Raw genomic sequence first — 27,571 nt, 5'->3', positions numbered from 1 at the left:
AATTTCCAGAAGTAGGTAATATTTAATATTTACCTGAGAGAAGATTTCTATGGAACAGTTTCTTTCAGAATGAAGTTACTATCTAACGTTTTTCAATGAATCCCCACTCATTTCCAATCTGAACTCATTCATAACTCAGACTCATCATAATCGAAAAAAAAATTGTTAAATCTTTCATTCAGTTTGCGAAAATGGATAACCTTTAGATAGTCAGGACTTATCAATTTTTTTGCTGAGATGTTAAATTGTTAGATACCTATATAAACTCGGGATTCTAGAGTATCTGCACACTTGTCGAACCGATCACAACAGTAATCGGTCTCAATATGTTCAAAAAACTTCTTGTGTGCCTCTTAGGTAAGTCAATTCAATTCTTTCTTCTATATTCATCATCCTTCAGAGATTTTGGAGTTGTTCACAAAAATTTGATGCGAAATAAGGTACTATAGCATTATAATCTTTCTGATTTTGAATCTGATCTAAGAATTTTGAGTGCAAAAAATATAGCCAAAAATATTCAATTCTCTAAACAACATTGAATCTCAAATCATTCAATAAAATCTTCCAATAACAAATGAGACGTGATGAGTTTACGTGAAGTGGGAAACTTTAGCTAGGTTGTCCAAATTCGTAATGAATCTAATTTTTTTTTTCAAAATAGCGCATGAACCTTACTCATTTCACAACACTCATGATGAACATATAGGTACACACAAATTTAAAATAGAAAAAAAATTTTTTTTTGATCTCTCAATTATACCTACTTCTTCCTTCAGTATTTTGCAACTGATCACCAATTCCAATTCGATTGGATATGTATTTTTACACTTATGTATAGAGAAAACGAAGTTCCACAAAATTAACAATCACTATTCTTTTATTTATAGTGGTGCACTCTCTCGCTCTGTCAGAGAGTCCAGCATGGAAGGAAAACACTGAATATACATACGACGTACGAGGTAGATCACTTTCCAGTTTAAAAATCTCTGACGAATACAATGGAATTTTACTCAGAGCAAAATTGGTCGTGCAGTTGCACAACGATGTTAAACTCAGGGCTAAAATCGTTAATCCTGAATTTGCTGAAATACAGACTCGTCTACCTGAGGGATGGATGACTGACACCAAAGCCAATTACCAGCCACTGAAAATCTCCGAAAAACCATTCGATCTAATCTTGAAGAATGGAGTGATCAACGATCTGGTAATGGAACAAGATGTTCAACAGTGGGAAGCTAACATCATCAAGAGTATCGTCAGTCAACTGCAATTAGACACTAGGGCCGAGAATGTCAAATATTCCGAATACAATATCCTGCCTAAAGAAGGATCCAACAACGCTGTTTACAAAACTGTTGAAGATACCATCACTGGAATCACGGAAACCACCTACGACATCCACCCAATGCCTGAATACATGATTCAGTCCAAACCTTACTTAGCTCCTTACCCTCATCTCAAAGGTGATGGGTCTATCATCGAAATCATCAAGAACAAGAACTTCACTGAAGGAACAGATTTACCTTCCTACTACTTCAGATTTGGAAAAGCTGGTCACTATGAACCTCAAAGCAACCAAATGGGACAACTCTTGCACAGAAACTCAATGGGAAGAACCGTTATCACCGGAACTCTCCAAAGATACACCATCCAATACTCTGAAACTATCAACGAAGTTGTGATCTCAGTCAGAGGTGTTCAACGTGGTTCAGTCAACAGCATGATGAGCTTGAAATTAGTCAACGCAGAAGAGCACAGCTCACAATTCGAAGAAATTTCAAACCCTGTGAATGTTGGTAGTCTCGTCTACTCGTACGTTAAACAAGATAATGGCCAAAGAGTTAGCAAAGGACCATTCGTCTCTTCTTCAGAATCTAAAAAGGACTCCGACAGCTTCTTTGGCTTCTTTGATTCAGATGAAAAACGCCCCTCCAGCTCCAATAAGAGGCACCCAAGATCCTTGGGTGGTCTTTTTGACTTCTTGGACTCTGATGAGAAATCAGTTGAATCTCAAGAACACTGGACCCAACCTAAATCTCAATTGAGTGACGCTCCTGAATTCCCTCTTCTGGCTTACTTCGTCGGAAACAAAGGTCAATCTATCAAAAAATCACCAAAGGTTCGTATCGTAGACGATGTTACCACTATCGCTCAAGAAATTGGAAAAGATATTGAAGTTCCTCAAGAGTTGCCCAAAAGACAAACTCTTTCCAAATTTGTCGTATTGACCGCTGTACTCCGTACAATGAGTGAGGACGAACTCAAACAAGTCGCCCAAAGGTTATACACTACAGAAACTCAGGGACCTAGATATAACGCTTGGATTGCTTTCCGTGACTCAGTAGCTGAAACTGGTACTGGCCCTGCCTTCATGGTCATCAAACACTTCATTGAATCCAAGAAAATCCAAGGAAACGAAGCTGCCATGGTGATTACCAGCATGGCTGAATCTGTCAGAGTTCCCTCAGAAGAGTACATCAAAGCCTACTTCGAGATGGTTAAGGAACAAATCAACAACCCACAAGAATATTCCACATTAAACGAGACCATGCTCTTCACATTCTCCAATCTGATCCACAAAGTTTACGTTGATTCGAAATTCTCCCACAGGGAATACCCAACCCACAGTTTCGGACGTTTTGATACCAAATCAGGAAAATCTTTCGTTAAAGGAGAAGTTATCCCATATATCACCAAAGCTTTGCGTGATGCTGTTACTAAAGGAGACGCTCAGAAAATCTATGCCTACGTCTATGCTTTAGGAGAAATTGGACACCCCGAAATTCTCAACTCCTTCCAGCCATACTTTGAAGGAAAAGTACCCTGCTCTCAATTCCAAAGATTGTTGATGGTTCTTTCATTATACAGAGTATCTGCCGTCAAACCTGAATTGTCAAGAGAAGTTTTGTACCGCCTTTACCAGAACATTGGAGAAATAACCGAAATAAGAGTTGCAGCAGTTTACATGTTGATGTACACTTCACCTTCTGCAGAGATGCTCCAACGTATTGCTAAATACACAGAAATTGAATCAAATCACAAAGTCTGCGCAGCTGTTAAATCCGCCATACTGTCTGCTTCTCGTTTGGAAGGAAACGATTTCGCTAACTTGTATGTATTCTCTGATTTGAATTGTCATCCTCTGAATAAATATGATTCTTTTCTCTTTCAGGAGATCCGCTGCTGAATCAGCCAGTCATTTCCTCACCAAGAAAAACTTCGGTGTACAAGATTCACAAGAATACTCTTACAGCCAAGCCTACCACAGTTGGGAGTCTTACTACAAACATGTTCTTCAAACTGTTGTTTCCGAAGAATCAGGAATTCCATCTTCATTCTATTACAGTTTTGTATCGAAAGGAAATGGATTGAAATATAACATCTTCAGTCTTCGATCAATGGTTTCTGACATCCGCAACCTCTTCTACGTCCTACAAAAACAAACAAACTGGTACGATCAGCTCAAACAACAACAGACATCTCAACAATCAGAATCTTCTACCTGGACCAGCTACAATATTGCTCGTCTATTGAACTTCCAATCTCCAGAGTTGGAACAGCTCGAAGGTGGTTTGTTTGTACAACTTGGTGAAATCAGGAAGCATTTCATTTACAACAACCGTTCCATCGAAAGATTGCCACGTATATTGGAAGAAGCTTTGAGAACTCTCGAAAATGGAAAGAAAATTAAATACACAACTCTGATCAACAATGGAGACTCCGCTATAGCTTTCCCAACTGAAATTGGTGTACCATTTGTTGTAGCACATGATTACCCTATTCTCGTTAATGTTGAGGGAACTGTTAAAGTAGCATCTGAACCTAAAATCTCATCTGGTGATAAACTGTACATTCCTGACACAGTACAAATGGAAACCGACTTGAAGGTCACAATTTCAGTGAAACAAAGGGACGAATTCGGTTTCTTAGCACCATTCAATAGGCATCAATACTCTGCTGGATACGACAAGAACTACCAGGTCCATCTACCTATCAGAGCAAAGATAACCGTAGACATGAAAGAGAAGAATGTCCAATACGAAGTTGAGCCTTTGGAAAATGAGGAAAGAGTAAAAGTATTCCACTTGAGCTCTTGGCCACACATTAGCAAATATGACATCCTTGATGTGAAAGCCACCGCAGATAAGCACTCTCGTCTGGTTCGCAGACCCCTTCAAAAGAAAATCGATTCAGTTGTTGGAGACAAAACAGTTGGAATGGGCTTCCGCATTAAATACGAAAATGATGACTCTCACACCAATATCCAATCTCTCTTCAAGGGATTATACGAAGATAGGACACAATATGAATTCCTGGACATTGAATATGTTCCTGAGTACTCCAAGAACAAGAGAATCCAGGGTAAATTCACTTACCTGAAAGAAGAACAGAAAGAATACCAGGCAGTTGACAGGAAGACAATTTTGAGCAGTTTAGTGAAATTGCCAAGTGAAGATAAGACCCGAGTTGCTCAACTGATGCAATATGCTCCATTCGGTATCACCAATGCTGAAGTCTATGTAGTCGATGCTAAAGTCCAGTTTGTTGGTAGTCAAAACGTAGATTACGTAGCATCGTTGGCTTATTCAAGAAACGAAGAGAACTCTAAGGCTCGTATGTTAGCATACGTCAACAAACAAAGCAGAATTTCTGGAAGCAAACCAGTCAAAGTTGCTGTCGTTGGACAGTTCGACCATGCAAGATACTCTGGACTTGAAATGAACTACCTTCTGAAAACCGATCTTTCATCTCATGCATACGTCGATGTTGTTTTTGGAGAAAAAGGTTCAAGCGAGAACCAAATCGAAGTTCATGCTGAATTGAAGAGGAGCGATTCCCGTAAAGCTTACCTCATGGAACAACCATCCTACCACAAATGTTACAGTGAAATGCAACAAGGCAATAACCAACTTCTCGCCTGTACAAACATCACCCAAATGGCAGGACTCTTGGACCACGTCGACATTGAAATGAAATATCACAACATGCACTCTAAGGATATGCATACCATTTTGAATTTCGCTCAGAGATACGTCGATCATATTACAATTGATCCTTCGAGACAATCAAAACTCAAGCAAGGAGAAATCAAAGGAAAAGTACGTTTCTCTTCTGATTTACAATACGTGAATGCTTCTATGATCACCAAAGACGTACAAGTCAATTTGAGAAACGTTGAACTCAATGACTGGGCACAACGTGTTTTTGTTGTCCATCCAGTTTTTGACGTTATGGATCGTGTAGCAGGAAAATTCTATGGTCGTCAAACATACAAACGTAAGTAGAATATTCAGTTATTTAAACATAAATATTAAACGTATCGATTCTTTATTTATAGCAATATGTACCTTGGATAAGAGTGAAGCTTATTCATTCGATGGAAGTGAATACCCTCTAGCCTTGAACAACTACTGGACGGTAGTTATGCAATACATTCCAATGAGGTCATACGGAGACTCAAAGTCTACTGTTGAGGAACTACTCAAAGAAGAACTCGAGAACTATGTAGTACTCGCACGTCAAAGCAGCCAAGTGTCCACCAAAAAAGAAGTTAAAATTGTCGTTTCCACCCCAATGACCAAGGGAAAGATTGTGGAAGTCACCATGAAACCATCAAGCGGTAGTGCTTACCCTCAAGTTTTCGTAGATGGACAACAAATCACAGTTAAACAAAATGGAGAATCTGAAAGCTATAAACAACAAGTCACCATTCTTGGTCTCCCCAACGGAGCTATCTTCGTCAAAGTCCACAATATCTTCAACGTCATTTATGATGGAACTCGCTTCAGGATCACTTCTCTCACCATGCAATTGCGCAACAGAGTCCGTGGTCTTTGTGGAACCTTCGATGGCCAGAAATCTGACGATTTCACCACTCCAAGCAACTGCGTTGTCCGCGATGCTCAAGAATTCATTGCCAGCTACACAGTATTGAAGGATGGAGAGCACAACTCCCAAATCATGGATCTCAAGAGTCGCGCACAGAAGAACCACTGCAGCTACAAGAAGGTGCCCCTCTACGTGAACTACATCCACGGAGGTGAAAAGACAGAATCTTCTTCAAGAACTACTGGTACTTCCTGCACAAAATACCAAACTCGCTATGTGGTTGAGAATGGTCAAACCTGCTTCACCATCAGGCCTCAGACCGTTTGCAAGTCCCATTGCAGACAGCACGGTACCAATTACAAGAACATCGAAGTCCACTGCGTTCAAAGCAGGAATGTTGCAACTTTGTGGAAGAACCAAATCGACAATGGTGCAAGTCCTGACTTCAGTCAGAAACCCGTCACCAAAACTGTTCAGCTTGAATTACCCAAGACCTGCAGGGTTTAAATCTCATCTGGATACTGATATAATTCGAAGAAATGTATAGGGAAAATATAGAATAAATGATTGCATATTTCATATGATTATTCACTTATAGGCATCAATCTTGCCTTTACATTACATTTTCTACTTCCTCACCTACCTCAACCTTACCTTGCAGTGATCATGCCTTTTTCCTGGTACTAATAGAGCTATACTGAACAACAATTGTGAAATCCTTTCAATATGACTGGAAAGAGCCTAATGCCTTTGCTCTTGAGGTATTAAGAAGTATCTGAGGTATCAGAAACATCAATGAAAGCTATGCCTCTAAGCGTTGAATTCCAATATTCATTCAATAACCACGAATGTGATATATTTTGTGATTCTAAGGACAAGATCTTGGTGTTCACAATTAGGTGAGTCTTAATCCAAAATTAATGCTTGAAAGTAATGATTTTTGTGAATTTATACGTATTTATTGATATAAAAGCATATAGTATATGGAAAATATGAAGGATTACAATAAACATATAATATTCTTATATAATCGATTTGCTTCAGAGGCAAATGAGTTTTCAGAAAATCCAGTAAGATTTTTTAGTTATCTTGAGCTCCATTTTCAACTTTCTGCCGTACTCTGGCAAGAATACCCTGTAATTCTGTCGAGCGCAGCGTAAACTGAAATGAAATTAAGTTTTATGAATTTAATCTTGCCAAATATGACGACCTTCATTCAAACTCACCCCGCTACAACTCTTTTGTAGATTAAGCTGTGAGAAAAGTCTCTTTCCTTCTTTTTCTCCGCAAATACTTTCCAAATCAGTTTTCGAAGCATTAAATAATGAACGACCATTTATGCCTTCTAATCTTTCACAAATTGTGGGTCCAAATCGTTTTGCTTTCAACCATTGTTGCAAATCTGCGGCACTACTACTTTGATTGATGTATGATTCTGGTGTTTTTCTAATACCAATATTCTTTTTGTTCGCGTTTTGGGAATTTAGCCTATTGAAGAGTTCCCTATGAATGTCATCATTTTCAGGGACACCCTTGTCCTCCGGGCTCTGTTCCTTTGTTTTAGAAAATTCGAAACATGGCGGAGGTGGTGGTGGAGGTGGAATATAAGGAGGTGAATCTAGAAAAGTTGAAGAATATTGGCAATTTCTTACTGAGGAAAATCATTACAGGCTATGATCAAAAAGTTCCGAAAATTGTAATTTGAATAAACTGTTCTAACGTGTCTGGTAATTCAAGTTGGTAAACCTGTACGAGTACGACCTGCAAACATGCAACTATGCATATATACATTATTTACAATTTCCTGTTACTTATTGATCATAATATACAGGCCTGATAATGATTTTTGAAGACCATTTAATTTTTCTTCACAGCTCTAATCTTTGAACTGTAGGTAGTTTCAATAATTTCATCTTTAAGTCTTAAGAAAAGACGTAGTAATAAGAATCAAAACTCTTTTCTTAATACTAGTATTTTTATATTTAAACCCACAAATGTACAGGGTGATTCACCGAGATGGCTTATTAGTCGTTTATGGAAAACTTATCTTAATATTTTGATCTCTACAACTTCTGGTTATACCGGAAACAAACTACTACTTCCTTATTTTAAATAGCACACCCAGTATATTATTGCATCATCAGATAGCTTTTTTGATGACAATTTCGGCAATATGGCCATACCTCGGGTAAAAACTCAACGGTTCATGAATTAAAGTTTTTTTCAAAAAAATTTTTTTCCTTTTCGATTCTGCAAATACGTAGTATTATAAGACTGTTTGCGGTTTGAACCAAATAATTACAGGGTGTTTATAAGAAGATCATGAACTTGAACGACTCAAATTCATCAAAACTCAATATTCCCAAATTAGAACCTATATTTTTTATTTCAGTCGATTCTACGTACAAAAATAGTATGGGTTACTTAAGCAAACCCTATACCTAAAATGAATGGTGAATCACCCTGTATACCATTCACCAACAAGATCTGTTAGGCCAAATTTGATAATTGCTTTTCTACCTGAAACCACCAAAATATTTCCACCAAAATATACATTTTTCTGAAATTCACATTTAAGTATACTTACAAACTAGAAATAGACGCATCACTTACAGCACAAAACACAAACATGAAATAATATGGAATGAGTGAAACAAAAACATAAGGAAACAGAATTATATTTGATACAAAATGTTAAAAAAAAGGAATACTTTCGTGATGAGAAATATGAATTATACACAATGCAGAGATAACTCAACTTTTTCAAATATTTGAGCGAAATATTCCGCCTAATCAAATATATATTGTACAGCCCTAGGAGAATAATTCCCTATATGGAAATATCGAATGGATATACTTTCATTTCGTTAATGTTTTTTTTTATATTTATATTCATATTTAATAAATAGAGATTCTATATCGTGTCGTCACAGTTTCAAGACTTGAACTCTTATATGTCGGTCACCTGATTATTCTCATGATTGTTGATGTGAAGATGAAACGTCAACAAACACAACAAAATATCCAACAAAAAAAGCGGCACAAACAAAGTCAACAATGTTCAAAAGTAGCGGAATTCTCCCTTTTTACCAATTCTTTCATTTCTAACCCAATCAGCAGAGGTGGAGATGGATGATGGAGCTGCGCTGTGATTGGTAACTTTACCCATTGTGAACTGGTCTGAAGGGGAATCCTTGAAAAATAGTCAATAATTAGACTAAAATTCCTAATATTTCATCTATCCATACTCACAGCTCTGTTGGAGTTTTTACTAAAACTGCTGTTATGTGTGTATAGTGGATTGCTGAAAACATCATTGGTGCCTTGATAACGGCTCACTATAGTGTGTGGTACATAGGCAATTTGTCCTCTGCTGTTTCTTGCGCGCCACCATTTTCTACTATCGTCGAGTATCTAAAAAAAAAGAAGGATTTGAAATTATTCACTTCGAGCCTTTAACAAAAACCAGACCAATTATAATTACTATTGTGTCATTGAAAAGATTCAGCATACAGAAGAAAGGTAATACAAGGAAAATAATTTGATTAATTTGTCTCTTAAACGCATGAAAAACTTCTGAAGGTAATTAGGATGTTTTCCCTAATAAATGTCAATTAATTAAAATCATATCGAAACAAAGTCTTGAATCTGCCAGTGATCTGATATGGTCTGGTTCTTCGATTGTTTTGCACTGATGACGCAGAATGAGATGTTTTCCAAGAGGAGTCTGCATCCAAACTAGGACAGACAATTCTAGGAATCCCAGACCTAATGCCTAATAATGAACTACGTGTATACCAGACCTTCTAGGAATTATAGAAAAGAATAATAGCAGATATTGTTCCGGGAATATTGACCTTATAGTTGTTTATGCAACATCCAAGACGAAAACTGTCAATTACAGTAGAATCTGCAATTGATCGAGTCTAGACAGACCAGGTAAGTCAGGTGAGGCCAGAGACTGTTTGTTGTCGAGGAGCATATTACATTTATTTCATCTCGACTGAATACTCTCAGAGTTTTTCGTTTCGAACGCTTTGTTTTTTGAAAAATGCAATAAGGGAATCGGGAATTTTGATTCGTTGCCCTAGTTGACAATTCCTGTAGCTTCGGAGGAGGGTTATTGATATGCATATCGCTACCACTATCGATTCTTCTATCTAAACTAGACTCTCATTCAAACGTAAAATCTGGCGAATTTCGTGAATAATTGATTTGACAACGTCGAATGACGAACACATTCGCTGTGTTTACTATGATACGTATCATAGTAACCACAGCGGACTAAAAATACTTGCTTTCAATAACAGTCGATTTTTCAGTCGAAAATTAGGACATAAAATATTGATTTTCTTAGAGCTCGACGGAAAAGGAAATTTTCTAAATTGGCATCCTCACCTCTAAGAATTCTCCACGAACAACGGTCATTTCTTTGTCATTGTTAGCAGTTCGTGGATAGGTCACCTGGACAATATGAGCGCCTTTGGCTTGTAGCTCATCTAAGAACAGCTCTTGACTCCTTGTAAAACTCATCTCTTCTCCACTTCTCTCAATAGAGTCAACGGATATTTCGCTTCTTGTATCTCTGATAGCCGCTGGAGCTTCCCTAGGTGGTTCCCTTTTAGGTTCTCTCTCATGAGGTGGTTCATAGCCTCTATCAAACATATTATCAGGATCAAAATCATTGTATTCAGTACTATAATTAGGTTCACTATGCGATTCCCTGTAGTGCTTCTCTTCGATTTCATCACTGACTGGATACTCAGGAGACCACTTATCCATGAATACAGGATGATAAGGAGGTACATGACTTTTCCACTGGTCTCTAGGAATCAACCAGGCGTTACCCAGAGAATGCCACAACTCAGTTTCCTTACTTGTGACACAATTCATCAGAAGATTGATAGCTTCTCTTGTCAATAGTGGAGACACTACCTTATGTGGCAGATGCGCATCGAAATACGTATCATGCGCAGCTTCCACTATGAGAGCTAGAGGCGTAAACAGAAAATGAACAAGCTCTGGAGCATTTGGATCGTGTATATGAGCTTTCAGCTTGGCTAGAAGATTGAAGGAAAGCTTGAACTTCTGGAATATATCTATAAACTCTCTTTCTGGTGGAGGTTTTGTTCGCATGGTCAACATTCCATCACCCATATCCCTCTTCTTGGACTTCCTGTTCCTTCTCCTCCTCTCAAGTTCTCTAGCTGCTGCAGCGGCGTGTTGAAGTCTGGCTATGAATTTTTCGATATCATCGAAACAGTGATTTAGTATGGTGACATCTCTTTCGTATTTTTCGCTAGCTGTAGAACTGGCGTCGTCGTTGACTTGCTCAGAATCTGATCCTACGTATTCTCTTTGATGATCGCGCACGGGATTGACTATGTTTTGTGGAGATTTGTGGGAAGGGGGTGGAATATTTGTTCTTCTACTCTTTGATATGGTCTTGCCCAATCTGATTTGCTTCAAGTCTTCTACTAGGTCTTGGGCTGAGATGCTTTGGCACTGAAATTTAGCAGGATTTAGTCTGGTATTCGGCAGAAATCTTCAAGGTATGTCTTACCTGGAAAATGTGCATTTCTGGAGGGTGAGACTGATTTGAGTCAGCCACTATGAAAACCAGTATGTTGTTGTACATCTCCATTGGGTCATGGCTTGTGAATGCTGTGGGTTCTTGGATAGAATTCACAGGAAATCTTTCCATGATGGTCTGGAATATTTCGAATTATAAAGAATGCCTTATTTTGATCTGGTTTAAGTTAACTCACCCCTGTCTCATAGTCCATTATAAGGACCCAAGAACGGTCGAGGCAAAGCTGCATCTTCTGGGACCAAATTCCATTGGTCTTCTCTAGTTGAAGTAATCTTCTCATGCCATCGGCTGGGTAGATTATTCCTGTTTCTTTGGTTACTGTGAATGTTGCTAAATGTTCCATTATGTGGGTGGGTTTCTCACCCACCTCCGCCGTCCTTTCCTCTCTTTCCATGTCTTCAGGAAATTCTGTACGGTAAGCCATTATTGATTGATTGATCAACAATTGGTCTTAACTATCGCCGTAGTAACTCCATTTTTGAATTTCAACTGGAATAGAATGCAACGCTTCAGAAAAGATGATTAACAATAACCTAAAATTTTATTGTTATTCTGCATGGACTGATAGATTCAGAGATATTGAAATTTCAACAAAAAGAAAGGAATTTGCTTGAAAATTCCAACTTTATTATATGGGTATTTTGTCAATTATTGACAAAAATGATTCTTCAATACAACAAATCTTGCATACACAAATAATTAATAAGATATCTGAATTTTGATGAGTCATTCGGTTGATAAATTAATTCATATTCTTGGATAAGAAGATGATAGTTTGTGGTGTAATGATTACCACTCCTGAAAGTCGAGAAGGAAGACAATTATAAATTCAAAAGGATTCGAATTGCATAAAGAGAATGGTAATGAACCTCAAGTAGAAATTTTAATCGTTTCAGTTATTTTAAAACTATTGAACTATGGGTATATCACTATCTTATAATTAGGTATTTATCAATTTCTCTTTTGCACCCAAAATCTGATGGACTCAATCGATTCGACGAGAAAAAAAGGACGAAAAAATTTTGGTTTCAACCAATTCGGTTGTAAAATTTCCTGCTGAATCCGAATATGCAATAAAAAAGATTGGTTTGCATTTGAAATTTCAAAGTTGGGCCTCATATCTCGTATAAGGCCCTTTTGGGTCCAAAATCTGATGGGCCCATTCTAACCTCAGCCAAAAGACCCCAGTATAAAATTCTGAGTTTTCACCTGTGCACGAAATAAATTCACCGTTTCTAGACTTTCGAACCACCCGGTATAAGCTGAAACGAAAAGCAGTGTAGAAACCGAATTTTGTACAAAATTTAAGTATCTTGATCCTATATATTTTTATAATCCACATCATTATTACAGTAAATAATAAACCAAAATTGCCATTGTGTATTTTATCATGCACTCAATTGATTATTTGATAACTTTGAGATATACATAATTTTATAGTTGAAGTTATTATCTGATATTGTTTATCCTATATTTATGTTTCACATAGCAGGTGTGCAAAACGAGTAATACCGAAAAATATAAAGTGTGATGTCCAAGCATTAACACTGCCACCAATTATGGAAAATCGATCAGATACGAGTATATCTATTTAAGATTTGATGGTATCTCCGAAATAAACTTGCGTTATGGAAATGAAATAAGCATTTTATGCAATATCGCAATTATTGACTGAAGGATTTTGTCCTCAATGATTCCATTCAAATAGATTAATTCCCTGATAAAAAGAATTAATGAAAAATTAAATCGATTTTTGAAAATAATGCAACTACATTAAAAAAAAATTCATGAAGATGTCACCATCATGGAATGGAAGTCTAAATATAAAACGAAGAAAAAAAAATAATATATCTGGTTTGAACAAGTTACGAATATCAAAACAACTATTCCATATTCTATAATTCCGATACCCTATCTAATCTTAATTAACGAATGAAAAATAATGAAGTTATGGAATTTCAATCGATTTGTTTCGAGTGAAAAAGAAGTATATTTAGTAATTCAGGATATTAGTATACCAAGTAAAGAGAAGTCACAACACTGTGTAAAAGAAAGTTACCATTCATGATGAGAATTTCATTTCAAATTCTTTAAGCTACTAATGATCGAATTTTTGTGTGTTATTCAACAAGGTGATGGAATAAATTAAGTGAACTTGTTAATTGGTAGTTAATTATTTGTCTCTAGTGAAAAGGAATTCTTGGTGAAAGAATATTCTGGTCATATCTATCATATGAATAAAAGTAATAGAAAATTTCACTGAAAAAAGGAATTTCTCTTCAGAAAATTTCATCTGGTGATCAATAAAAACTGAGGGCACTGAGTATTCTTGAATAAAACTATAAATGAACTGTGAATCTAAAATAAGCGCTCAAAAACCTCCAAAAACCAAACTAAGGATAATTTACATACCAAAAAAAACTCGAAGTTATAAAATTCCAAAAGAACTGCACCTTTTTCTAAAAAGCCTTGTGTACCTACATTCATAACATTGCCCAAAACCCTTATTTTTGAACAGAATAGAAGGTATCATAAATAACAAAAGCGTGTGAACAGGACAGGAAAAGTGAATAGATCCCTTGACTATTCGAAACCTTTTCGTCAGTTTTAGTAAAAGGCAGGTGTAGTATTTTATGATTCTTTGAGGTTTGCAAAATTCTAAGAAAATACGTGACTTGAGCTTACTTTACAGTGCGGTGAAACGGAAAAGCACTTGAAAAAACTGTTGTAAATTTTCTTTCATCATTGGATTCAAAACGGTTTTTTAATGTTTTTTTGTATAATTACAGTTTTATCTGACAGATTATTCTTTAAGACTTATCTTAGTTATTTTAAGGAGATGATAGGCATGATACTTTTATTGTGTAGAAAATAATAGGCTTTATATTTGATATTCCATTATTACTAACACAACACACGTAAACATTAGCAAATTTCTGAAAGAACCTTGACAATTGCCCAATTTTTGGTGAATTCCTAGCCTTTGATGAATCAATACAATTCTGATAAACATTACCTGAGAACTACGAATGAAACAAACTGATGACAAATGAAAAAAGAATGAAAATTGCGATATAGATGAGTAATACTCTGACTCCAAATAAAGCAAGGCCTAATAAGTATTCCACAAGATTCACTCGATTGAAATTATTATTTTTCAACCCATAGATGTTTATTATTAATTATAAATTCTGAGTTTGCTAATGCGTGGCTGCCACACCTTACTCTATGTGATGGAATGTAAGGAATGTTACATTGCCTGTCATTTTGTACATTTTTTTTTTGTTTTCATTCGAGGGTAGTCGTTTTGACCTTTTTTCTTCTATTCTTATCAATATGGCATATTATTTATATCCTTAGAAAGTAGCGCAGAAGTTCATTAAACCAAATTAATACACATGAACTGGAATTCGAGAAATTCATCAATGTTTATCCGTTGAGTGTTGAAACAAATTTTGTTGTTTTTTTTTGCAAAATTATAGGAAATGGTTGCTTGATTGTGCGGATCTTATTTTTAATTTTACTGTTAGTTTGATACTGACACTGATATTAAAATTGAGGGAACTCATTCAAAAAATGCATGAAAATGTTCTCGAGTAGGTACTTGAGAGTTTTGACTAATCTCTTCAGGTGGCAAATTTAGAAAATCTTACTCATTAAGTAAGCCACTACTCGAAGAAGCCACCGTGGCCATCACCATTTGGTGTCTACCATACCAGCACGGATATTAACACCGGCCAATATGTTCTTCGCTAAGAACTGAATTTTCGACTCACCTATTTGCTTTAAACTCACTTAAGTCAGTACACTCAACACCAAAAGTTCCCTTATATTGGAATTTCTGCTTTGAAATATGTTCAGGAACGTAAACTAAAATAAATGAATATTTGAGTACACAACTTTATAGTAAACTAAGTTGAGTTGGTTGAACTGAACCAAAACTGATAGATAGTGGATAATAACTATTTTACCTGTCTCAAACCTGAATCGGAGTGAGATATACCTATGGGAGCATGCGCTGTAAAAACGGAATGAAAGGTGTTAAAACGGTGTATATAGGAAATGAAGGCATAGGCGTAGGTACCAGAGGAGCAATATCGGAAGTTAGCAAATAATGTTTGTTTAATGTGTGAAATGAATATAATTAACATCGAAAATTGACTTATTGAATCATACAAATGCATTTATATTCGTCTTTACACTTCTAGAATTAAAATTCAAAGAATTTTTTAATGTTTCTCATAAACTTCCATAGCGTATCCACCATTCAATGTAATTTCATTTATTCGGAAGTGTATCTAACAGTAAGAAATTTATTGCCTCGTCTAATAACATTCATTTTTCCCTAAAGAGTGTTGCATTTAAAACAATATTGAATTCTTGCGTCGAACAGATTGCCATGGTAAGAATGTGATATCGTTGCAATGAAAAACTATTAAAAAATAATTATTTCATTACCTAGATCAAAATTATCTCCATAAAAAGGTTGATAGAACCAAAACAAACGATTTCATACGTCCTAGTGACGTCACGCTTTATGATTGACATTTTTAAAGAAATATTTATGTAAATTAATTTTTAATTTGAAGATTAATTGATAAGAGTAGTTTTTCCTCCACGATTTCGTGCCAATTGAAATTTGAGAAAATTTAAAAAATTTGTCAAATGTTCTTTATGGTGTATAATTATTTTGAATCATTGCAAATCAGAATGATTTTATTATAGATGATTAAATAATGCCTAAGTGAATTTCATCCGATATCAAAGACCAACCTTTTTTTGCTGAGGAGTGATTCAAGAAGACATAATCAAAAATTTTATTTCAGTATCAAAAATGAATTCAGATGTTACTATAATGTAATGATATTTCAGGGAAATAAAGAAAAAAATCACCAACTGATCATTTTATTCATCAACATCCAAACTTTCTTAAAATTTATTTTTACAATTCTTCATCATTTCTGCTAAAATTTCCACAAAAAACAAACTGACTTCCAAAACACGAGCTTGAATATCACCTCAGCTATATTTCACTTTCCTCTTAATGTTGTGACTGCCATACAATGCCATTTTCTTCTTATGGACCTTCCTGTGTTTAGCCAAATGATCAGACCTGGCAAAAGCTTTCTCACAAAGATCGCACTTATAAGGTTTAACACCAGAATGAGACCTCTTGTGTCTAGCAAGCTCATCGGACCTGGAAAACCTCCATTTGCAATTCATCCAGTTGCAAGCGAAGGGTTTTTCACCTGAATGCCTCCGCAAATGAGCCTTCAAATGTGACAGTTTGGTGTAGAATTTGTTGCAGTTGCTTATAGGACAGGGAAAGCAATTGGTATCTTCGAAGTTTATCTGGGCGTAGTCGTGATTCAGTAATGCAGTATTTTTCTTTGAAAGAGGCTTATTTTCTTCAGTCTTTGTTTTCTTCTGGGTTGAAGTGTCAGGCCTATAGCAGCTCTCGTAGAGAAGTGATCTTCTTCTTCTATTTTTCTCGTCTTTGATGTGGGGAAACATTTCGAATATGGCCATAGCATTCGATGCTTCTGTTTCTACTGGTATGTTTAAGAAAGACTCAGCTGGAACGTCACTTTCTAATAGATTTAGGTTATCATTCTCGAATAGATCTTCCATCCTTGAGTTGAAATCCTTGAGTCCCAGATCAATTACGGTTTGATTAATCAAATTATCCAAGTCAGGACTTAGCACACTTTCAGAATTCGAATCTTGACAATCATTATACAAGTCCAAGTCCACACCAAGAACTGAAACACTGCTGTGAAAATAATTCGAGTTATTTCCATTTTCTTCTAAATTAGCTGAGTTGGTCAAAAAAGCTCTATTTTCTGCAATACCGTTCAGATTCGGCAAAAACGCGTCGTTCTGAGAATCAATTATCTTTATGAAATTCTCCAAGCAGAAATTGTTATCGTTGATTTCGCTATATGACGATTTTAATGTATTCGAATTTTCCAATACGATGAATTCGCTCAATGTGTCCTCTTTGAAGTCATTGTACATATTTGTGATTCCTTGTTCACATTCTGCGGAAACTGCCAGATTGGCCATAGATAACAGATCTATGTTTTCATAGTCCACTTGGTCGAACTCCCCAGGTGTCATGTTTTCCCTGCAAATGAAAAGAAAATTGAAATTTTTTAATTAAAACAATATTATTACAATAAGCCATATAACAAATTCATATTCCGATGTATCGTTTCATTATTTGATGGTATTCAATTGTCAAGATCAATTTGAAAATTGAAATTCTAAATACCTATAGCAATCTGTTTGAGGTCAGCAATCATTGTTGTTTCAATACCCCTTTTTCCATGACCTTTCTTTACAGAAAAAGAATTTGATCAGACTCCCAGAATAACTGGTATATTTTATAGTTTAAAATGTAGAAGTTCGGATCAAAATACTGAATTCAAAGGAAGAATAAATAAATTCAATAATTTTCATTGAAAATTTCACTTTTCACATTTTCAATCTTAGGTTAGAATTCAATGTTGTTTCAATTAATCTATTTAAACTCTCAAAATAATAGGTACGAATAATTCATGTTGCATATTTTTTCTCAAATTAATGTATATCATTCTTAAAAGCCTATAAAGATGCTCATAAATAGAACCAAATTTTTTTATACTGCCAATGGTGTATTTATTTAGTGAAATATTGAATTACTTATAGTTAACATAACAATTGTGTGTAGCTCGGAACTATATACACAGTGGCTCTATAAATCTCTATTACCTATCCTTCTAATCTGTATGAAAAATTTGAATAAAATTATTTTGCAACACATTTTTTTTTCCAGAAACGATTGTCTTTCACTGATAGTTAAGGAATTGTCAATTCTCCTTTATGAAATATGTGAGATTTTATGAGCATATAATATGATCGTAATAACAAAGAATATTGAAAAAATTCACCCTCCGTGCTTCAATTTAGACACAAATTATTTTTCATCAAATCAAGTTAATACATATAACAATATTTCAGTTTGCCTGCATTGATTTCTGTTCGAATTCAACAATAAAATTATTTTCAATTAATCATCACAAATTCATTGATTGATAACTTACTTGCCATTGATTTTGAAATCCACTTTTTGCTTTTAACTTCACCCCAAACCAATTGCACATTTATAAATCTATGTTTCTGTCAATCTGTGTCAAAGAGAAAATAATTGTCTGTCATACCGAGAGATATTTAACATTATTCATGAAATACCAATGTCAATGGCACAAGTGATACAAGATGAACATTTTAGATAAATCTACTACACCATCAAATTAAGAGGAATGGTTTTGCATTGCTTCCTACAGGAAATCGTAGGAGGATAGATTAAAAAAGAATACAATCCATTCAGATGCTTTCTCGAATACGAAAAATTTCCATGATGCAAATGATGAATCTCTCTATCCATGCATCTAGTCGATTTGTGTTATGAGCATTAGGTAATTATATAGGTAATAACTGATCCTCAAGAACGAATACACCATTCTAATTCTTACGTTTTTAGGGATATCCACTTGAAGAGTGGCCGGAAATGATTTCTATTGTACTTACGTGAATTGAACCTAATTTGAACAGTTTTTATTTAAACTTCCGTGGAGCGCACCACTAGCACATGGTGTATACGAAGTTGACAAGTCCCCCAATTAACTGATAATACTTGAATACATTGCTTTGCCTCCATTTATAACATTAGGTCTAATACTCAAGGGACCTTTTCTGGAATTGTATGATTTAACATTGGTCGTGTCACTTACTGCTTAGCACAAGTTTGTTTTCTATATGTTCGATATAATGTTTCGTCCCCTGAGAATAATTGTGAATTTTCAGAGAGAATCTCGGCCAGAAGTCCCAAAACAAGAACTTCACTGGTGAGCAAAATATTGGTTAGCCAAATTCGTCTGAATTATAGCATTTTTGAGAATTCGACCACTTTGATTTTTTTCTTTTTTCGAATTATGCTATTATACAGGGTGATTCACGGCGATGGCCTACTAGGAGTTTATGGAAAAATGTTCATAAATCTGTGCTGAAAATTTGCATGTATAATAATACTGTTTACAATTTGGACCAAATATGTACAGGGTGTTTATAAGAAGATCATGAACTTGAACAACTCAAATTCGTCAAAACTCAAGATTTTCAAATTAGAAGTTATATTTTTTATTACTTCATTTCAGCCGATTCTACGTACAAAACGAGTGAGGGTTACTCAAGCAGAACCTATACCTAAAATGAATACTTTAAGAATTATCGAGGAAGAACTTTGAATGGGGAAAAAATCACAATTTCTAACTGTGTGGGGTAGTCTGTAACTTAAAAAAAACAGAAAGAAACTTAAATTCGATATTTCGATTACTAAGTTTGACATTTCAAGAATTGTATTGAATTATTTCTAATTGAAAATTGTATTGGTTTATGAATTCCTCTACAATCCCAACGAAAAATTAGTTATAATTCATGAAATGTAAAATTTAGTTATCCAAACAACGAATTTTAGTTTCATTCTGTGTTTTCCGGAAGTCACAGACTACTCCACACAGTTAGGAATTGCGGTTTCTACTCATAAAGTTCTTCCTCGATAACTCTTTAAGTATTCATTTTAGGCATAGTATTTGTTTTAATAACGTCCACTATTTTTGTACGTAGAATCGACTAAAATAATAAAAAATACAAGTTCTAATTTTAAATTCTTGAGTTTTGATGAATTTGACTTGTCCAAGTTCATGCTCTTCTTATAAACACCCTGTACATTTTTGGTCCAAACCGCAAACAGTCTTATAATACTACGTATTTACAGAATCCAGAAATAAAAAAATGTTTTCGAGCAAAGCTTTTTCTGCCGAAATATTCGAAAAAATGTGGGTCCTCATCGCCACAATTTTTTTCATAAGAATCCCATTAACTCAAGAACCGTTGAGTTTTTATCGAAAGTATGGCATATTGCCGAAATTCTCATCAAAAAAGCTATCTAATGATACAATAATATACTGAGTGTGCCATTTGAAACAAGGAAGTAGTATTCTGTTTCCGGTATAACTGGAATTGTAGTGATCTGAAAATATTTTAGGGAGAAAGATCATTGTTTCAAACCCCAATTCATGAAACATTTCCATTAAATCAAGCTACCCCTCTCAGATACGCCAGTGGTTTTGTCGATTTGTCACCTTACTCAGTGACTACGCCAATAGCTACGCCACTGACAGTATCATTTTACAAATAAATTTTTTCCAGAAAATCTCATATTGGGTATTCCCAAAAGTATAAAATACTTAGTTCCATATAGAATAACTGTCAACAAACCAACCCTTCACTGACCCTATCAAATGTCATCTGAAGATGGATCTTTCCCTCGATGCTAATCACCCAGAAAATTAGCACTCAATTATTTGACACATCATTATTAAGCCTCTAATGCTGGGTGTTGCTTTAGGTGAAATTCAATTGATATCGTGTTTGGAATTGAAATACGTCAGTACAGATTATCGTAAGTTATCGGTATTATACGAGCGTTAATATCTATCAGAATGATAATTGGCCATCTCATTCAAAAACCAGACCATATTACGAGCTGTAACACCATTCACTTGTTCACAGAGATAATGCATTTCTTTCGCCATCATTATTGAATCGTACTTCAGGACAAAAAATCCAGAACATTATTGTGATAAATAATACGTCAATTGCCTGAATTATATTCAATGGATTTGGTCCTTACTTGATGGAAATTCATTATGAATTAAGTAAAAGAAATTAATTTTCACAAATATTTCAATAATTGTATCGCTAACACTGTGGCTTGTAGGGTGGGCAAATTTCGATATTTTAGCACTACTTTCAAACCAGAGGATATAGACAAAATCTGATAATCCCATTATCGTTCTCTTTTTCTGGGAAACTAACAAGTGTAGTATTCATTTTTTGCCACCTTATTTTGTTTTAGAGTTGAAAGCGAAAATTGGAAATATGGCGATATCAAAAAAAAATGTATATCTCCGTTAATACTGATGATAAAGCTCTGCTATTAAAACATTATACAGGCACATAGAATACATATAATCCAGTGGCGTGCTCGTCTTTTTAACAGGGTTTTCAATTACGAAGCCATGTATCAAAGTAATGTTTTTTTGATGGGAACACTAGATTTCTGTGTCATTTTTTGAAAGCTTAATTTTTCCAATAATATCGAAGGATTCGTGAGTTTTACTTCTGCAAATAATAAAACAAAAGTGATATGCATTGGTTTATAATGGCGATGATGAAGAACTGTTCAATGCTGAACCAATGAAAATATGAATCGATATTTCTAAATCCTTCAATTTTTTTTTGTATATCATCGTTTTCACAGTTCATAGTAGGCATCAATTTATGAAGTGAGTATTATTGTCATTTGTCCCCTTAGTTTCTTCACTTTATTCTCAATTGTTCTTTTTAATCGGTATTGTATCTCTTAATACTTATTATATTGCCCTTTTGTTGGACTTTCTATTCGTTTATGTCCAATTTGTCAGAGTTCTCAACGTACAAGTAGATGGGCTTCCCTATATTAAAGAGTATAATAGAAGGAATTCAATTGATGGGAAATTTTTAAGGAAATAACAACATAAATGAATGGTCAGTGGAAAAAGCACAGAAACTTATCTGCAAATATTCTTTATCCATTATCAATCAAAAACATGGTACAATAGTCCCATGAAGGAACTTTTATTTTTTTTCAATTTTCTAAGGAATTTAGAAAAAAAATTTCTCAGGTGAGATCGAAATTCGGCTAATCAGGGATCGTCAATTCTGGCACCGCTCACCGATTTTGCGTAGACCTTACAGTTGAAAAAATTCGAACTCGAAATTTGGGAAAAAATTAAATTTGCCTCTAAAAATCGTTATATCTCCTGAATTATTCGTCACAGACCCCTCGAATAAAAACGTTTTTCAAACTTCAAGTTACGCTCTAAAACATACTGAGGTTTCAAGGGTGTAGCTTACGTCCAGAAGAAGTTGCAATCTCGGGAATGTTATTCATTTTTTTTTCGAAAATTTCAGATTTTTATCTATAACTTCTGAAATAATGTAGTCATCGCCAAACTTCAAGCATTTTCCTGATCTATATAGTCGAATCAATCATTAAAATGACAAAATATCCCCATGAAGGAACTTTTATTTTTTTTCAATTTTCTAGGGTGCCACATTCAAAAAACTCAATCTCTCCTCTATAACTCTTAAACGCTAATTGATTTCTATGATGCGGTATGAGTATCATATAGACCATAAAAATACTGAGAAAAAAGTTTTAGAATTTTTCGAATATCTCGAACAGAAACCAAGATATAGCGAAATATTTGAAACAGACATTTTGTGAGAAGGAATTGAGATGTCTCTATTCTGCTCTCGGATATCTTATCATTCCGAAAAAAGTGATTGGGGTTGCTTGAAGATTTTTTTTCTAATCTTGTAGTTCTTGAGATGCTTTCAATGAGGATTAAATGTTGGACAGCCTGTACATGGTGACAGGGCGGACGGATAGAATTAATTTTGACTTTACAGACAATTGGGCCTATGATCTCCTTGGAACAAACACGCAAAAAACATATAGATTTGGTGACACTATTATTTCATTAAGGATTATTCACACCCATAGTCTGAAATAGTTTAAAATATAGCGTACTGTTGGATATCTCATAGAAAATCAATTATACTGGTACAAATAGTGTACGACCTCATTCATCCGTTTCTTTGTGTTAACCCACCCCACCGTGGAAATGTATTAAATAAAGGTAGGTCCACTTTTGAAGAGTTCAATATTCAATTCAGTACAGTGACCCATCATTGGCGGAATTGTTTTTCTGCATGTCCAACAGTGATGTCTAAAAAAAATGGTAAGTCTCTACTGATATTGGAATATTTTCTTACGTCTCGCATAATTTGAAATGGTTTTATACCAAAGATGTGCGTTCTCTGAAAACCTGTTTGCAAATTTCACACAAATTTAATGTCAAATTCGAAAAAACCGTTCGTCTAATACATACTTAGTTGTTAATTAATGCGATCTATAATATGATATCATAACTTTCTTATTTATAATGTATTCAAATCTCTTAGTTAATCCTAGATATAATGTCTTCAATGATGTCCTAAAAACATGTTTTCTGAAAATTTTGTAGAGTTATATTTGAACGAATTATTGCATAATCATTAAGAACTAAAAATAAAACACCAAAAAACTATAAACTCTAGAACAGAGAGAATCTTTTCACACAGATTTTTCTAATACTCTCAAACAGTTCAGTGATATTTATTGGGCATATATAAAATAGATATTCTCAATACCGTACAATCAATTTGTCCAAAAAGCGGATAAAATTCAATTAGAAGTAACGTCACTTAGAAATAAAAACAATAAAATGAAAACATTTGTCCTCCATCCTGATTCGAGCGTTCCGATGTAAATAATACACAATATTTTACTATGAATATTACTTCGATTATTTACAATCTTGCTATAGCGAGGTAAATTTCAATGACCCATGTTTCCAGTGGCTTTTCACATTCAATTAATTTGAAAATCTCTAAATAGCAATCATATATTGTAACGGGTGTTTTTTTTCGAGGTATATAACTTTAAGTTGTCATTACTGTTCAAGATGGCGACCGATTCAACAGCTGTCAAGTGATTTATTTTCAGTTTGGTTTGGCAATTCAACATGAATAGACTCACGCCTGAACAACGCTTGCAAATAGTGCAATTTTATTTCGGAAATAATGGTTTTGTGCGGAATACGTATCGCGCACTAGGTCCATTTTATTTTGTTTAGCGATGAAGCGCACTTCTGGTTGAATGGCTACGTCAACAAACAAAACTGCCGCATTTGGAGTGAAGCTAATCCTCAAGTGTATGTCGAAACACCGTTACATCCAGAAAAACTGACTGTTTGGTGCGCTTTATGGGCTGGTGGAATCATTGGTCCGTACTCTTCAAAAACGATGATAGCCAGAACGTTACAGTCAATGGTGATCGGTATAGAGCCATGATTACTAACTTTTCCATTCCTGAATTGAACAACCATGATGTCCAGGAGCTGTGGTTCCAACAAGACGGCGCAACAAGTCACACAGCTCGTGCCACAATCGATTTATTGAAAGACACGTTTGGTGACCGCCTAATTTCACGTGTTGAACCTGTGAATTGGCCTCCAAGATCTTGTGATTTAACACCGCTAGACTACTTTCTGTGGGGCTATGTGAAGTCATTTGTCTATGTGGATAAGCCACAAACCCTTGACCATTTGGAAGACAACATTCGCCGTGTTATTGCCGATATACGGCCACAAATGTTTGAAAAAGTCATCGAAAATTGGATATGCCAGAAATCATATTTAAAATGTAATGCCATAAGATTATCTTGCGGATAAATGAAATTCATGTCAATTGAATAATCCATCGTTGTTTTATTGCAATTTAAAGTTCTATAGCTCTAAAAAAAACACCCTTTATTTTTTGATAAATACTACCAAAAATACTTATAACCAAAATAAGTACTGGTTTTTCACTCGGGATATCCACAAAAAATTCGAAATGAATCATTTAAAATCGCCAAATGGGGCACATCATTTTAACGATAACAATATGAGGGAGCTTTTATTGGTTCAGAATTATTCGTAATTCTCTAGAATAATTGTCTAATGTTGCATATGGAATGCAGCAAATTCAATAGAAATCAATTAACATTTAAGATTTTTTTCCAGAAACAAAACGTGTGCGTTTTTTATTTTATGCGTTCTTAATGCTCAATGTAGAATGTAATGCATCTAATGACCAACAAATATTTTTTGGAAACCCTAAGCTTGAAGGCCATGAAGGATCAATTTGGAGAACTATTGGATATGAAGAACAAAATGACCCCAAGAAGATATTTTTTCTCAGGATGGATTTGAATCAGAATAATCCATCAGATTTAGGTAAGTACATCAGAAATGAAAATAAGAAATATTGAAATATTAAAATACCTACATATCTGTTTCCAGAAAATTCAAGTCCCGGAGATCCAGAAATGCACTTAAATGAAGAAAGAAGCAAGAGACAAGCGGATGAACAAGTACTTGGTATGGTTGAAATGAAAACAGATACTGACGAAGAACCAAGCACTCAAAAACAAGAACTCGACACTCTGGACACTTTGCAAGTGTTTACAGAAACAGCTCCTACAACAACTGAAATTGGTGCACAAGAAAATAATTCTAAAAATAATTTCATACCAATCAATGATTTCATCAGGTTCAGAAGACAATTAAAACATGGAGGAGACAACGGATCTAACAGGTAAGTTCTAGGAAAAATAAGTTTCAATTTTTGGTGGATGCGCAACAGATCAAGACGTAAAAATACATCCACCATTTTTGCTAGTCATTCGATATCTCATTATGTACTCGTTAATTTTGACGTATTCACGGCAATTGATGTTTTAGCATGGGTAAAGTACAAAATTTCGACCTTGAGAAAGAAAACGCTGATAGTCAAAATAATAGAGGAGCACGTGGATTGACAAAACAAGAATGGGTTAAATTTCCTTATCAAATTCAGAGGACTCTAACGAGTGACGATTCTATAGCTTCGTCTAGTGACTTCAGCAAACCTAGAAGAGTGCATTTTATTACTCAGAAGCAATTTGAAGTTGAGAACCCATTGGCGTCTTCAAATCAAAGACAAGGAAGAGTTTCAGATACTTCCAGACCGTCTAGAAATCAACCTAGGGATCCTAGGGTTGAAATGGATCAGAGAAAGGGTCAGGACCTCTTCACCCCGAGATTAAGGGACTTTGATGGTCCTCCAGATTATCCATACTTTCAAAATTCTAGAGGGAGATATTACGAAAGAGACTTGATAGAAAATAGGAGGCCTGGTTCAAGGTCTCTGGAAATCTATCCAAGATATAGAGACAGAAGGATAATTTACTATGCAAACCTGCCAGAAATTACCAGAAATTCACCACGGTTGAGAGAAACGGAGAGGTACAGGGATCCTTTTTATGACGAATATTCTGGACATCTGTACCAAAGGGCGTTTTATAGGAACAACAGGAACGAAGAAATACTTCCCATGAAGGTATCTGCAGATATAAATGTGAGGGAGGTGAAGAAAAATCCGGAAAAGAGAATTTACTCCGATGTTCAGAGAAAATATCCTTACGATTTACCACCATTTGATGCTAATCAGCCAACAAGGCATTAAAATATTTTGCTTCATCAATTTTCATATTTGTCATTTTTAATTGTAGTGTACTGAATATTTATTAAAGATTATTCGCCATTTTTTATTGATTTTGTTTTTTCTTGGTTCTGTGTTGGGGGTTATGAAAAATACGTATTTTAATCATTTATTGTTTTCTATAATGATTTTCACATTCAAAAAGACATGAGAAGTCCTTGGAAGTGATCAATATTTCAATATATTCCTACATGCAGATAATAAAAAACTCACCTAGTTGGTCCTCCTACTGTTAGATGGCAACCGCTTCCCTGAATCAATTTTATGGGTGAGGATAGCTCAAAATTTAGTGTATCCCTGTTTTTAGTCCTGATAAATTAATAGAAGTAAAGAATAATTTACCAAACAACATAAATATTACTATATAAATGTATCTTATTTCTTTCTTCCCCCTTTTTATTGAAAAAGAAATGAGGAATTTCTCAATTGAAGATAATGAACTTTTTTTATTAGTTGTATAAAGTCGTACATTCACTGCTGAGAACATCCGATCAAATAGGTAATGAACCAAACATGGAACTTGATACAATGAAAAAAATTCATCAATACGATGAACAACTTTTCATTGTTATTATGTTCTTGTCCATCGGTTGAAAAATGATGACTGATTTCATGAATACGATGAACTTTTAAAATGAATTTATTTACAGTTTTGGTTCAGGTACAAGACGAGTAGTAACTCTTTTAAAGAATTAATTCTATGATTTATCTCAAGATACTTTTTTAGATGCTCGATGTGAAATTCTTCAGTTCCTTTTATAATTGAGAAGGACCTTTTGAACGTATAAGTAATTTATTTTGTGCCTTTTATACTTTACAGGTATATTATTAAGGTATAAAGATACTTTTTCAAGTAATAAGATCCTGTCCGTT

At 34.8% G+C, this 27,571-nt stretch overlaps 4 protein-coding genes across 6 annotated transcripts; 2 read left to right on the top strand and 2 right to left on the bottom strand.

Annotated features, from left to right (window-relative positions):
• Window positions 1–203: 203 nt before the first annotated feature.
• Window positions 204–6,408, top strand: LOC123686370 (vitellogenin-like). Its single transcript, XM_045626445.1, has 4 exons — window positions 204–357; window positions 888–3,111; window positions 3,173–5,277; window positions 5,339–6,408. The coding sequence occupies exons 1-4, from the start codon at window positions 327–329 to the stop codon at window positions 6,334–6,336; spliced, it is 5,358 nt and encodes a 1,785-aa protein (XP_045482401.1). The 5' UTR covers window positions 204–326; the 3' UTR covers window positions 6,337–6,408.
• Window positions 6,234–15,391, bottom strand: LOC123686371 (epidermal growth factor receptor kinase substrate 8-like). The gene is made up of 8 exons (XM_045626446.1): window positions 15,199–15,391; window positions 11,598–11,911; window positions 11,393–11,539; window positions 10,228–11,334; window positions 9,082–9,243; window positions 8,920–9,022; window positions 7,056–7,447; window positions 6,234–6,990 (listed from the first exon to the last, which is right to left on the bottom strand). Exons 2-8 carry the CDS (start codon window positions 11,844–11,846, stop codon window positions 6,910–6,912), a joined length of 2,241 nt encoding a protein of 746 aa, XP_045482402.1. The 5' UTR covers window positions 11,847–11,911; window positions 15,199–15,391; the 3' UTR covers window positions 6,234–6,909.
• A 920-nt stretch (window positions 15,392–16,311) lies between these two features.
• On the bottom strand, window positions 16,312–19,124 carry LOC123686057 (Kruppel-like factor 1). 2 transcript variants are annotated; one of them, XM_045626014.1, is made up of 2 exons: window positions 18,995–19,124; window positions 16,312–17,549 (listed from the first exon to the last, which is right to left on the bottom strand). In XM_045626014.1, exon 2 carries the CDS (start codon window positions 17,540–17,542, stop codon window positions 16,442–16,444), a length of 1,101 nt encoding a protein of 366 aa, XP_045481970.1. In that variant the 5' UTR covers window positions 17,543–17,549; window positions 18,995–19,124; the 3' UTR covers window positions 16,312–16,441. The 2 variants fall into 2 exon arrangements, with proteins under 2 accessions (XP_045481970.1, XP_045481969.1); XM_045626013.1 differs by lacking the exon at window positions 18,995–19,124 and adding an exon at window positions 18,508–18,723.
• A 55-nt stretch (window positions 19,125–19,179) lies between these two features.
• LOC123686056 lies at window positions 19,180–26,747 on the top strand. 2 transcript variants are annotated; one of them, XM_045626012.1, is made up of 4 exons: window positions 19,180–19,311; window positions 25,180–25,392; window positions 25,459–25,753; window positions 25,900–26,747. In XM_045626012.1, the coding sequence occupies exons 2-4, from the start codon at window positions 25,218–25,220 to the stop codon at window positions 26,660–26,662; spliced, it is 1,233 nt and encodes a 410-aa protein (XP_045481968.1). In that variant the 5' UTR covers window positions 19,180–19,311; window positions 25,180–25,217; the 3' UTR covers window positions 26,663–26,747. The 2 variants fall into 2 exon arrangements, with proteins under 2 accessions (XP_045481968.1, XP_045481967.1); XM_045626011.1 differs by lacking the exon at window positions 19,180–19,311 and adding an exon at window positions 23,066–23,313.
• The last annotated feature ends 824 nt before the right edge of the window (window positions 26,748–27,571 follow it).

Source organism: Harmonia axyridis, chromosome X (assembly GCF_914767665.1).
Source record: "Harmonia axyridis chromosome X, icHarAxyr1.1, whole genome shotgun sequence".
NCBI classification, from domain to species: domain Eukaryota; kingdom Metazoa; phylum Arthropoda; class Insecta; order Coleoptera; family Coccinellidae; genus Harmonia; species Harmonia axyridis.
This window is presented reverse-complemented; position numbering and strand designations above follow the sequence as displayed.